We start from the raw sequence: 14,287 nt of genomic DNA on the forward strand, positions 1-14,287 counted from the left end.
ACCCTGGTACTAAACACCACCCCCTGCAACTGGATCCTGGACTTCCTGATGGACCACCCCTGGTGGTAAGGGTAGGTAACAACACATCCGCCACGCTGATCCTCAAGACAGGGGCCCCTCAGGGGTGCGTGCTCAGCCCCCTCCTGTTATCCCTGTTTACTCATGACTACACGGCCAGGCACGACTCTAACACCATCATTAAATTTGCAGATGACACAACAGTGGGCCTGATCACCGACAACATTGTGACAGCTTATAGGGAGGAGGTCAGAGACCTGGCCGTATGGTGCCAGGACAACAACCTCTCCCTCAACGTGATCAAGACAAAGGAGATGATTGTGGACTACAGGAAAAAGAGGACCGAGCACGCCCCCATTCTCATCGACAGGGCTGCAGTGGAGCAGGTTGAAAGCTTTAAGTTCCTTTGTGTCCACATCACGAACAAACTAACATGGTCCAAACACCATGACAGTCGTGAAGTGGGCATGACAAAACCTATTCCCCCTCAGGACACTGAAAAGATTTGGTATGGGTCCTCAGAACCTCAAAAGGTTCTATAGCTGCACCATCGAGAGCATCCTGAATGGTTGCATCACTGCCTGGTATGGAAACTGCTCAACCTCCGACTGCAAAACACTATAAAGGGTAGTGTTAACGGCCCAGTACATCACTGGGGCCAAGCTTCCTGCCATCCAGGACCTCTATACCAGGCGGTGTCAGAGGAAGGCCCTAAAAATTGTCAAAGACTCCAGCCACCCTACTCATCGACTGTTCACTCTGCTACCACACGGCAAGCGGTAACGGAGCGCTAAGTCTAGTTCCAAGAGGCTTCTAAACAGCTTCTACCCTCAAGCCATAACAGTCCTGAACATCTGGTCAAATGGCTACCCCTCCACTGCCACTCTCTGTTGTTACCTATGCATAGGCACTTTAATTAACTCTACCTACATGTACATACTTTCTCAACTAACCGGTGCCCCTGCCCATTGACTCTGTACCAACACCTTTAATTACATTTGACTTTGACCTCTTATTCTTATCTGTATTTTTTTATCCGTATTTTTTTAAACTCTCAGGGGCTTGTAAGCAAGCATTTCACTGTAAGGTGAATTCAGTGCATGTTGTATTCGGTGCATGTGACTAATCAAATTTGATTTGGAGGATGCGTTTTAATGAATAGTCTATAATGATAGGCTATTCAGTTGGCTTCATCTGTCGGTACAAACGTTGATTTTGGAAATCATGACATCATTTATATTTTTGGGCACTCCCTCCATTAATAATAAAAAAAGAGCAATGATGTCCCACTTTCTGAATTCACCCTATGCCTATAGCACAACTTTAATCTCTAAAGCATGAACACAGAAATGTAAAACAAATGACATGATGTCTTTGTCCTCCATAGCTCAGCGACGGACAGAGGGGCAAGCAGCAGGCTGCCTAGTTCTATTTGACAGTCAGCAGCGAGCGCACGATATGCGCCCTCGTGCGTGTGGTAACAGCAATTGTCGGACAGAACTGAAAAAAAAATAGAAAACTACGCAGCCATTTTGAGTCGAGAATAAAAACTCAAAAGAGCAAAGAAATCACATTATTTCCTTTAGAATGATTCCAAATAAGTACAACCGGTAACATCTCGTCTGGTTCGTTTCCAATTTGGCAATCCTATCTGTACTGTCGTACCAATTTTTTCCGTCCGTGCTTTCTCATCCGGCTGGCATTCCGAAATGCAAGATAAAACCGTTTATCCCAACCTTTAAATCTAGCAATAACCAATCAGAGCACCCGGAATCCGATGTCAGTGACGGAGTATCCAATCGGCGCATGCGTCTCGCGATCGAGTGTAGTAGGGTAAAAGATGGCGGCGGGCTCGGATTTGCTGGATGATGCCTTTTTCAACACTGAGGTGGACGAGAAAGTAGTTAGTGATCTAGTTGGATCTTTGGAGTCTGAGCTCACGGGATCGGGTCGCGGAAACTCTGCAGTCAGGGTCCAGGCTGCAGCAAATCACATTGGCAACCCCGCTGTATGTGGCAAATCCAATGTCCAGGACAGCAAAATGGGACTTTCACAAGAGCTTGCTAAACCAGGTAACGTAAGATAATAGCTTTAGCGGCTGACTCTGGTTAGCACATTTCACGTTGTTTTGACTGTTTTCGTATCTTTTTAAGCCACACCACTTGACTAAATTCTTGCTAATACATATGTTCAATTTATATATATATTTGATATTTCCCTTTCTCTCATGTTTCCTCTGCTGTAGGGACTAGCGTCCAAGCGGGTGTCATTAATAGTACGAGGTCCACCATGGATACAGCGGCCGGGACGACGGCGGCGGCGGGCTCAGGCATGACAGCGGGACACAGTCAGAGTAAGACGGGGGCAGCCGGTTGTGTGGTAACAGTGGTTCCCGATCACGGGGAAGGGATCGGGAAAACCGGGTCGGCTGGTGTACAAACTTTAAATGGAAGTAGCATTGTAATAAACTCTCATAATTTGGTGAGTTCGGCAAGCAGCACAGTGCCCGCAGTCACAGTTGTCAACAACGGACCAGGCTCCGTGGTCGAAGGAAACGTAATCTTACCCTCAACTTCCATTCAAACCTCTCTAATGGACAATGCTGTCACTTCAACTGTAGTATCGTCTCAGCCGTCTGTTCTAAACAGTGTGCCCACTGTCACGCTCGTGAGGCCGCCTATGCACACCACCGGAGCAGTCACCTCGCCGAGCAGGAGCAATACCTTTCTGACATCATCTGTCAACGTCGCTCACCCTGCATGTTCAGGAGCACAAATCAACAAGTCGGAGTCGCCAAAAACGGCAATACAAAAGACCGCACAGGTGACGGGGACGGCAGCAGCTGTAGCGAAAAGCCCATCGACTATTGCAATCAGTCCTGGTGGGATAAGGGCGATCGCTCCTCAGGTATTGGTCCCAAGACTTCCGCAGCCCCAACAGAATGCTCCAAACATCCAAAACATTCAGCTCCCCCCAGGTAACTTTTCCATTCTCAGTTGATATTGTATAGCTGATTCATTGAAGCATGATTTGGTGTGTTAGAGTAGCCAATTATGTCAGTGAGCCACAGTGAGTGGAGAGGGGATACAATGCATCTTGCTGGCAGCGTTTCAAGGCTCTATCAATGTGATAAACAAACTTTATTGCAAACTTATGGCTAGCATTCTCAACTACACTTGTCATCGCTGTGGCACACAGACAAGTCTTTTGTTTGTTTATCAGACAAACTGTCCAGTTGCTATACTGTACTCTATCCGTGTGTGTGTGTGTGTGGTGTGTGCGCGCGCTTTGCTGTCCATTGTTCATGTTCCTCTAGCACACTGTGACCTGTGGGAACATTCTATTGATTCTGTCTACTTGTTTTGCTTGTAAAAGCAGATTAGTGTTGGCTGTTGTGCTGTTCTCTGTCGTGTGGTCCTGATAACACACATACCATGGACCCTTGACACTGTAGTGCATCATGTAACCTAGTTGCAAGCATGTGTCAATTTTTTTGTTGGATCTGCATGTCTCACTGGTTCTGTCTAACGATGCTATCCACCATTAAGCTCGCCACTGAAAATTGAGTATTCATGATAATTACTTTTTACTGTACCACTTTTCAGCCAAGAGTGGCCAAATAATATATTTTCTAAGCAAACAATGCTTTAGAAGTTATTCAATTGCGGTGTATTTAGCGATTCTGTCGATCTATGACCCCTGTTTGACCTAACCTCTGACCCCCTCCATGCCCTCTGCCCTGTGCAGGGATGGTGTTGGTGCGCAGTGAGAGTGGGCAGCTGTTAATGATCCACCAGCAGACCCTGGCCCAGATGCAGGCTCAGTCCCAGAGCCCCATGACCCCACGGCCAGCCACCCCCACCAGCACGCCCCCTGTCCAGATCACCTCTGTACAGGTACACACACACACTGAAACTGTAATCATCTCTTAGCTCCAGTGATGGAGAGATCACAGTGTGATTGAATAAAGAGAGGGATGAAAGAGCGACGCAGGTGATCAGAGGTGACACAGAGCCGGTTAATTTACACCTGTCGCACCAACCAAAAACTAGACTACTGCGGCATATACAACGCACGTTCATGAGATGTGATGCTTCATAATGATGGTTGCTAGACAGCGCCCAGTGGCAGTTCTAAACATTGCGAGGCATGTCCCATCACTTCGCAAAGCCCACCGCCATGCACGTTTTCTCAACCACAGCTGGATGGATTAATCAATAATTGCTTTGGGAATGAGTTTCACTGAATGAGAATAAAGTTAATGCTGTTGAAGACATTTATCATGTTGTTGCTTACTGAAACTCCCAAAGTCGTCCAACTGTTTTAAATACTTTAAAGCAATAGCCGAATGTGGTCAACCGTCAACCAGCACCGTTATGATTGGGCCAGTGTTATCGGCGCTGCTTTGAGACAAGCGTGTGGACTTATCTTGATTCATTCATCAATATCCGATTTTTGTTTTCACCGAATATCTGTTTTGGATATTTGGTTACAATTACGCTGGGAAAATGTTAGCCAAATTGAGGTGAGTGTTGATGATGATCTTTAGTCTAGTTTGCTCATCTAGCAGTGTTGTTATCAGAATATTTTGCTGGTATGCTATGTAGCCTACGGTAGCCTAGTATAACGTGGATTATTTTGCTCGTCACTCGTGTAGTAGCCTAGGCTATATTCCGACTAAAAGCTCTTGACTTGTCTGATGATCAATCAATATGATTTTGTTTCACAGAATCTACGTCTATATGTTTGGTTAATTGGTTTCTTTCTGGGCAAATAAGAGGATCATCTATTCGTTCGCTAATATCTGATCAGACACATTTAGCATGCTATAATGTAGCATAAATCAAGTGTATTATGTAGCTATTGACTTGCGCATAGGCAACATGAAAAGCCTGCGTCGGTTGTGAAATTTGAATACGAGACTCGCATCCCTTTGAAAACAGAGGTTGCTATTATATTCTGTGCATATCATGAAAGAATACGCCTGCTCCCTACAAGGCGTAGATTCTACTCCCAGACATAGCTCATAGAAGGGTTATGCCCAGACCGTGCAATAGGTCTAATTTTAAGGTGTGACGTAGAGTTACCACCCATTGGTGCAACCGTCCCCAGAACCCTTGTCCTATCCTGTAGGCTCCAGGGATGCCCCCCATGGCCCGTCAGGTGACCCCCACCACCATCATCAAGCAGGGCACCCCGGCCCAGACCACTGTCCCCCAGAGGCCTCCTGTGCTACAGCAGGTAGGTACACCAACCCCCCCCCCCCCCCCCTTCTCTCTTCTCTTTAATTATCTCACCCTCTCCCCTTAGTCTCATTTCATCCCCTACTCCCTTTGTCCCTTTTCTCCTGCAGAACACCATTGTGCTAGGTGGGGTGGCTGCCACCCCAGGTCAGGCCCCAGTGCAGCCTGGCTCGGCGGCAACAGCAGTCAACCAGCGAGCAGGGACCCCCGGAGCTACCGGGACACCAGGCACTCCCACTACCACTATGGTGAGACGACACTCCTCTACTCCCTCCTGCATTTGTCTACTCCTAAATGGTCATGCTATGGTTTTTGTGTGTGTGTGTAGGAGACCCTGGAGAATGTGAAGAAATGCAAGAACTTCCTTTCCACGCTGATCAAGCTGGCATCCAGCGGGAAGCAGTCGTCAGAGACCACGGCCAGCGTCAAGGACCTGGTCAAGAGCCTGTTGGTACGTCTGTCTGTCTGTGTCCATTTCACTCTCTCTCTCTTACTCTTTTTCCTCACTCTGTCTTTCTACATTGATGTCTGTGTTTTTCTACCACTGCAGGAAGGTAAGATCGAAGCGGAGGAGTTCACCAGTCGGTTATACCGGGAGCTCAACTCCTCTCCTCAGCCATATCTTGTGCCTTTCCTCAAGGTGAGACCCATGGCTTTTCCGTTCTTTAATGTAGCTAGCTATTCACTCGCTACCCAAACAAATACAAGTGGACCGGAAGATGCAATATTGATGAGGGAATGACCTGTGCTCTCCCTCCCCATCTCCAGAGGAGTCTCCCTGCACTGCGTCAGATGACCCCAGACTCGACAGCCTTCATCCAGCAGAGCCAGCTTCCCCAGGCCAGCGTCCAGCCTGCCGCCTCCTCCACAGCCCTGACTACAGTGGCGCTGGGGGGCACGGCCGCCGCACAGAGACTCCCTCTTAACAGAACCACCAGCCCCGGGGCCAAGGGGACCATGCACCAGTCCCCTGTCATCAGCCCGGCCCTGACACCTCACAGCAAGCCTGGCCTGGTATACTATATCCTAATGATACTCCACTCAGTGTTTCCATGTATTGTATAGGGGGGTTGCCTTGTTGTTCTTTGTGTCACATGAAGTCTATATGACTATGTTATGTTGAGGGATGACCCGAAGTATATCTACATGGCAAAGCCGAGTTGCACTGGGCCGGCCAGGTTATGCATCCACCGTAATTGCTGGAACCATGCTAGAAAGGACAATGTTAAAAATATATACCTGAGCCTGAACAGTAAGGTGTGCTCTATTGTGTGAATCATGTTTTATATCTCTCTCTCCTCTCTCTCTCTCTGTGTAGATGGTGCCCCAGCAGCAGGGGGCATTGGCGAATACTCAGGGAACTCTGGCCCAGTCGCCCATGGTTACTTTCCGAGGCCAGTCCCACAGTCGCATCATCATGGGACATCCGCAGGTGGTCAAACAGCTGCAAACAGGTGTGCGTTTGTATTGTCTGCGTCCCATCGTCTTAACTGCGTCATGCCTTTGTGTTTGATGTTTGTGTACATATTCTACAGTCGTGGCCAAAAGTTTTGAGAATGATACAAATATTAATTTTCACAAAGTGTGCTGCCTCAGTTTGTATGATGGCAATTTGCATGTACTCCAGAATGTTATGATAAGTCATCAGATGAATTGCAATTAATTGCAGTCCCTCTTTGCCATGCAAATTAACTGAATCCCCCAAAAAACATTTCCACTGCATTTCAGCCCTGCCACAAAAGGACCAGCTGACATCATGTCAGTGATTCTCTCGTTAACACAGGTGTGAGTGTTGACGAGGACAAGGCTGGAGATCACTCTGTCATGCTGATTGAGTTCGAATAACAGACTGGAAGCTTCAAAAGGAGGGTGGTGCTTTGAATCATTCCTCTGTCAATCATGGTTACCTGCAAGGAAACAGGTGCCGTCATCAATGCTTTGCACAAAAAGGGCTTCACAGGCAAGGATATTGCTGCCAGTAAGATTGCACCTAAATCAAGCATTTATCTAATCATCAAGAGCTTCAAGGAGAGTGGTTCAATTGTTGTGAAGAAGGCTTCAGGGCACCCAAGAAAGTCCAGCAAGCGCCAGGACCGTCTCCTAAAGTTGATTCAGCTGTGGGATCGGGGCACCACCAGTATAGAGCTTGTTCAGGAATGGCAGCAGGCATCTGCACGCACAGTGAGGCGAAGACTTTTGGAGGATGGCCTGGTGTCAAGAAGGGCAGCAAAGAAGCCACATCTCTCCACTTCTCTACAGGAAAAACATCAGGGACAGACTGATATTCTGCAAAAGGTACAGGGATTGGACTGCTGAGGACTGGGTTTAAGTAATTATCTCTTATGGATCCCCTTTCCAATTGTTTGGGGCATCTGGAGAAAAGCTTGTCCGGAGAAGACAAGGTGAGCGCTACCATCAGTCCTGTGTCATGCCAACAGTAAAGCATCCTGAGTCCGTTCATGTGTCGGGTTGCTTCTCAGCCAAGGGAGTGGGCTCACTCACAATTTTGCCTAAGAACACAGCCACGAATAAAAAATGGTACCAACACAACTTCTCCTAACCATCCAGGAACAGTTTGGTGACGGACAATGCCTTTTCCAGCATGATGGAGCACCTTATCATAAGGCAAAAGTGATAACTAAGTGGCTCGGGAACAAAACATCATATTTTGGGTCCATGGCCAGGAAACTCCCAAGACCCTAATCCCATTGAGAACTTGTGGTCAATCCTCAAGAGGCGGGTGGACAAACAAAAACCCACAAATTCTGACAAACTCCAAGCATTGATCATGCAAGAATGGGCTGCCATCGGTCCGGTTGTGGCCCAGAAGTTAATTGACAGCATGCCAGGGCTGCAAATATCTTTGCATCAACTTCATGTAATTGTCAATAAAAGCCTTTGACACTTATGAAATGCTTGTAATTAATTATACTTCAGTATTCCATAGTAACATCTGACAAAATATCCAAAGACACTGAAGCAGCAAACTTTGTGGAAATTAATATTTGTGTCATTCTCAACTTTTGGCCACGACTGTACATGAAAATGTCAGCCATTTCTCAAACAGAAATATAATTTATACAAAGGATAACGTATTAGTTATCTTTCACATACCATCGCTGTATAATACTGCTCCTGTGCAGGATAGGAGCTTTTCTGTGTTGGCTATTTTTCCACGTCTCTGGGACAAACGCGCTCAGTGTGAACAATGGCAGTGTCAATGATAGAAAGCGTCAGACCGACGTTTTCGGTCTGGCCGGCTGCTATTAGCTAATGGAGACGGGCAGTAGTGTGTGTGTGTGTGGGCTTGTATTACTATCCTCGTGGGTACCGGAAATCTCAGTCCCCACAAGGAAAATTCTCCCTCGTGGGGGACATTTCTCAGGTCTCCACGAGGACAAAGGCTATTTTAGGCTTAGGGGTTAGGGTTAGAATTCAGGTTAGGGTTTGGGTTAAGGTAGTGGCGTTATGCCCATAGGGGGCATAGGGACACGTGCCCCCTCAAATTTGTCCTGTTAACATTTTATTAAAATAAAGAGATTTCTGTAATGCTATCCCAAATCGATTACCAATCTTCCAACCTCCTATATCTAGCTACCAAGAAACCATTTCAGGCCATCAATCAAGTTAGAGTAAATAGCATGCCTAACTATCTTAGCTGGCATGCCTGCTGGTAAGGTTGGTAGACTTCAGAAAAGCAAGCAAAAACAAAATGTACTCACATCCTTTCAATCTTTTACCCAGATTTGAGCAGAGAAGCATATTTAGTTTCTTTAAAAAATGTTACCACCAGTCGGTGAGAAACGGACAGCTCAAGAAGTTTGCTTAGATATGCCGGTAAATAAACACATTTCTGACATCAAATTAAGCATAATGATTATGGCTCTAGATTACAGGAGTTAAAAAAAGCTAAATTCTCAACTTCTACCCCTGAGCCATCCTCACATACTTTGTGCCTCCTCACATTTCTGTGCATGATGCACCTGGGTTAAAATTAGGGTAAGGGAAAGTAGAATTTTGAATGGAAATACACTTTACATGTGTTCACTGGACTGTATGGAAACACTGCCCCCTTGTGAGAGATGAATGTAACTGCATGTGATATTGCTCAAGGAAGCGCTCATCTGTGACATGTTCTTCTTCCATCTCTCTTCCTCTTGATCTCGGCTCCTCTCTTCTGCTCACAGCAGATGTACCAAGAAGAAGATGATTACTTATTGATGTGTAAATGATACATTATACAATGTGAAAGGTTGAGGAGCCTGTGACTGTTATGTAACAGTTCCTCCCCCATCTTGCGCTCTCTGTCTCCCTGTCTTTGTCTCAGTTCCTGTAGTGAAACAAGCTCTATCACCAGGGGCCAAGGTAACACTGGGGCGCCAGTCTTTGCTCTCTGTTGCACAGAAGAACAAGCTGAAGGAGGCAAGCGGAGGAACCTTCAAGTAATCCACGCACACGCGCGCACAAGTCGGATGATTTCAGAATTCTTAAAGTGAAAAAGAGAGGCCTTGAGAAATAGTTATCTTTCTCTTCTTTCCCCCTCTTTCCCTGTCTCCTTCATCCAGAGATGATGATGATATCAATGACGTGGCCTCCATGGCTGGAGTCAACCTGTCAGAGGAGAGCGCCCGTATCCTGGCAACCAACTCTGAGCTGGTGGGCGCGGTGACTCGCTCCTGTAAGGACGAGGCCTTCCTCCACACCACCTCACTAACCCGGAGAGTACAGGAGATCGGTGAGACGCACACCACATTAACGCACACACACGCACACACACACACACACACACACACTCTGTACCTAAAATCTCTTAACATCTCCTGTTCCCTTGTAACAGGTAGGAGGTTTGGAGTGATTGACCTGGGGCCAGAGGTTATCAACTACGTTTCCCATGCAACACAGCAGCGGCTGCAGAACCTGCTGGAGAAAGTGACGGAGGTGGCGCAGCAGAAAAACATCACCTTCAAGGTGAGAGAACACAGCTTCTGTGGGTGTTGGCGTGAAGGAGGTTCACGCGTTCTTTAATGAGCAATTAAGTTCTGTTGTTTTCTGTCGATACTGGGTTGTCATCCTTATTGTTGCTAGCCTTTCATCTTCAAAAAGTGCTGAAGGGGACTCCCGAGTGGCGCAGCGGTCTAAGGCATTGCATCGCAGCGCTAGAGGCGTCACTACAGACCCGGGTTCGAGCCCAAGCTGTGTCGCAACCGGGAGACCCATGAGGGGGCGCACAATTGGCCCAGCGTCGTCCGTGTTAGGGAAGGGTTTGGCCTGCCGGAATGCCCTTGTCCCATCGCGCTCTAGCGACTCCTTGTGGCGGGCCGGGGGAGTGTGCACGCTGACTTCGTTTGCCAGCTGGACGGCGCTTCCTCCGACACATTGGTGCGGCTGGCTTCCGGGTTAAGGCGAGCAGTGTTTCAAGAAGCGGTGCGGCTTGTCGGGGTCGTGTTTCGGAGGATGCATGGCTCTCGACCTTCGTCTCTCCCGAGTCCATACGGGAGTTGCAGCGAAGGGACAAGACTGTAACTACCACTTGGATATCACAAAATTGGGGAGAAAAGAGGGTAAAAAGTACAACAACAAAAAGTAATCCATTTTTACCCTTGTAATCCATTATCTCTCTCTCTCCTTCAGGAGGATGATAAGTATGAACAGGTGAGTGACGTGCGAGCCCAGCTGAAGTTCTATGAGCAGCTGGATCAGATGGAGAAACAGAGGAAGGAGGAGCAGGAGAGGGAGATCCTGATGAAGGCTGCCAAGGTAACTCACCGTGACCACAGGCATTGATGCACTAACCTTAGAAATGTGGAGGTGCAACTTCAACCATGTTTACATAGCCTTTTTGCACCATCTAGTGGTCTTATACTGTAAGTGCCAGTAGTGTTGATAGTGAATTCCGTGCCTCTTCCCCCCCCAGTCTCGATCGCGGCAAGAGGACCCAGAGCAGCTTCGGCTCAAACAGAAGGCCAAAGAGGTGAGAGGAGAGCGTTTGTGTGGCTGTATGCAGAGTGCGTATAACATTAGCGTATTATGTTGTACGCTAATGATTGGTAGTGTTTCTCATACTCTGTGTGTCACTTGTCTCAGTCTCCAAGCACAGGAGCGTTGTGTGTGTGTCATGCCTATTCCCTCTGTGTGTCACTTGTCTCAGTCTCTAAGCACAGGAGCGTTGTGTGTCATGCCTGTTCCCTCTGTGTGTTTTCTAGATGCAGCAGCAGGAGCTGAATCAGATCAGGCAGAAGGAGGCCAACATGACGGCCCTGGCAGCCATCGGCCCCAGGAAGAAACGGAAAATGGAGTCCCCCGTCAACGGCGCCGGGGCTGAGGTGGAGTATCATGACCACTACTCTAGGCTCGATCATTGCCTATATATTGCGCTTAACAAGGATCCAAACGTGTGGATTGATAGCGGTTTATGCATACACATGTTTTTGAAGATCAACATGGATGTTCCTTTCTCTTGTCTCCCCCTCCCTCTACGCAGGGTTCTGGCTCTGGTCCCTCGTCATCGGGTGGGGCCAATAGCGGAGGCTCCAGACCTCAGCGCCAGCGCATCACCAGGGTCAACCTCAGGGACCTGCTCTTCTGTCTGGAGAATGAGAGAGAAACCAGTAGCTCACATCTGCTCTACAAAGGCTTCCTCAAATAACACACAGGGAGACGAGACACTAATGAGAGAAACCAGTCACTCGGATGCACGTGACTCAGTCTCCAATAACACCTCCCCCCCGACAGATCAGAGGCCAGACGCTCCCAATAGCAGCTCCCTTATAGAGCTACACGTGACGGCACCTCCTCCTCTTCTGTGCTCTCCTACAATCATGACCTGGAGGGAAGGCAGACCAGCGGCGCCTGGAATATGAATCATCAGCTGTGCCCTACACGCCCTCCTCAAAGGTGAGGTGGTGGGTCTTCTGGACCCTCCTTTACCCCCGTGCCTCTCACAGTTCTCTAGGGACCAGCTACTGGCAACCTGGTCCCCTCCCATACACTGCCCTCTGGTGCCCTGGACGGGGAAATGCTCTTATTTGTGAGGTCTCCTTTGGGTCTGGATACATCCTCATTCACAGTAGGTGCATAGCTTTGCCAACCTTTAACCTCATGCAAGAGGCTTCTATGATTAGACTTTTTTTTATAAAGAACCCCAGCGAGGACCCTTTTAACACGGTTAACGAACAAATGTACTAAACTGCATTCGTAACGTTAAGTCCCTGACCAAACAGGAACTCTGGGCCTTTTGTTGGGCGATAGAGGTGGGGTTAGAGACTATTTTATAGTCATTCATTCTAGTGCTATTACCTGTGGAATTTATTTTTTTTACTTGACTGATACAAGTCTTCTGCTGAGTTGCCTTTTTGCCAAAATAAAGCCATATGAATGATACATGTCTAACTCTCTAGAACTCTGATAACATTACAGGACCCCTACTTGTTATTCAGTCAGTTTTTAGGCATTGTTTGATTTCTGTTTTAGTGTAACTTCCCGTGTGCTTTTGTGTTTGCCTTTTTTGTTTTGAATCTGTTATTATGATTATGTCAACATGTCTGTTGTAAAGGTTATGGAAATGGACGCGAGCTTGTGTGCGCGCGCTCATTTCTGGTGCACATGTGACGTCCTAAGGAAACAGTCTTGTCAATCACAGTTCATACAAATCATATGTTTCTACCGGTAGACTGTGTGTGTGTGTGTGGGGGGGAGGATAAACATGAACAGGTTTATGAATATTTCTTTTTTCAAAAGAGTCATGTAAATAATAATTAACAATAATTAATTGTTGATGCAACAATGCAAAGTGAGACTGAGACGTTGATGCAACGTTGGCAATAAATAGCCTATTTATATTTGGAGGTAGGCCATTGCTGGCTGCCATGGTGATGTGTGATGGAATGCAGAATATGGACTCCACCTCCCCCAGAGGTATACACCCACTTTCTATATCATTTAAATATTTTGTTGGTGCACATATTAATTGGTTGTTTCTGACGGTTTTGGATGGTAGTGTATGAAAAATGTATATTGATTAAACTTTTCTAGCTGTACATACTTCAGTTGGCCTTTTTGTAAGGTCTGTCAACAGAAGATTCATTTTCTTTTTCTCTCTGCTAGTCAATCAGTATTGATGTTTTTATACCATCGCCCCTGGCAACTGTTACATACATTTATTTCCCTCTGTCCATTTTCTATCGGCCAACACAGTTTTCAATGAAAAACGGAAGTATATTATGTAAATATAAGTTTTGCACAGCCATTTGTTAATATGTAAATACTCTAAATGAAAGGTTTTTAATGGTGATTGTTTATAGAGGATTGAGAGAGAATAATCTCCTTCATTAAAAAAATGAAAAATAAGTTGTTGTGCTGTATGTCTTTCTGCCTGGGGTGGATCTAGCTTAAACCCCTCTCAATGCCTGCATTTATAGTTTGTCTTATACAGTGGCTACCTACTGTATTAACAGAGACAGATGGGCTGCAATGACACCAGGGATTTTTTTGAAACTGTTCCTGAGTTCAAGTGCAGTACATAGTTCTTTCAGCGGAGGGCACTATTGTATCACTAAATCTCCACATCCCTCAAACAGTGGTCAATCTCATCAAAAGAAATCCATTTGCTTGGTGTCTTTGGGAGTAAGAGCGATCTCATCTGCATCTATTGCCGCGTTCATGTACTACTAGTCGGAACTAGGAAACTCTCGTTTCCGACTTGCTAACTGGTTGTAGTTATACATGTGTCGCGTTCAACCAGTTAGCAAGTCAGGCATTTCCCAGTTTCCTAGATCCAGCTAGCACGTGAACACGGCATATGTGGACATGGTCCACGTCAATAGAGCCAAAATCACACTCGCATGTGAATGGAGTTCGGTTCACAAAATAAAAATCCCAGGTGCAGCATTTTGAGCTGAGACTAACATGTCTATTAGCTGAATGCCTGTGGATATGACAGTGGTAAATTCCTAGAGTGATTTATTAGTATTTTTGCTCACCCTATTCCACCCATGCATATGCCTCTATCGGCACAGTAGCCTTCGGGG

General features: G+C 46.7%; 1 protein-coding gene across 2 annotated transcripts; it reads left to right on the forward strand.

Annotated features, from left to right (window-relative positions):
* The first annotated feature begins 1,839 nt into the window (after window positions 1–1,839).
* On the forward strand, window positions 1,840–13,604 carry LOC139416286 (transcription initiation factor TFIID subunit 4-like). Of its 2 annotated transcripts, XR_011635074.1 has the most exons (17): window positions 1,841–2,090; window positions 2,264–2,995; window positions 3,766–3,914; window positions 5,152–5,259; window positions 5,372–5,509; window positions 5,590–5,712; window positions 5,812–5,901; window positions 6,030–6,275; window positions 6,580–6,715; window positions 9,589–9,703; window positions 9,827–9,996; window positions 10,099–10,229; window positions 10,347–10,780; window positions 10,893–11,018; window positions 11,176–11,232; window positions 11,465–11,584; window positions 11,743–13,604. XR_011635074.1 is itself a non-coding variant. In XM_071164765.1 (16 exons), exons 1-16 carry the CDS (start codon window positions 1,859–1,861, stop codon window positions 11,905–11,907), a joined length of 2,838 nt encoding a protein of 945 aa, XP_071020866.1. In that variant the 5' UTR covers window positions 1,840–1,858; the 3' UTR covers window positions 11,908–13,604. The 2 variants fall into 2 exon arrangements, 1 of the variants encoding a protein (XP_071020866.1); XM_071164765.1 differs by lacking the exon at window positions 10,347–10,780 and having other exon boundaries at window positions 1,840–2,090.
* The last annotated feature ends 683 nt before the right edge of the window (window positions 13,605–14,287 follow it).

Source organism: Oncorhynchus clarkii, chromosome 9 (genome assembly GCF_045791955.1).
Source record: "Oncorhynchus clarkii lewisi isolate Uvic-CL-2024 chromosome 9, UVic_Ocla_1.0, whole genome shotgun sequence".
NCBI lineage: Eukaryota > Metazoa > Chordata > Actinopteri > Salmoniformes > Salmonidae > Oncorhynchus > Oncorhynchus clarkii.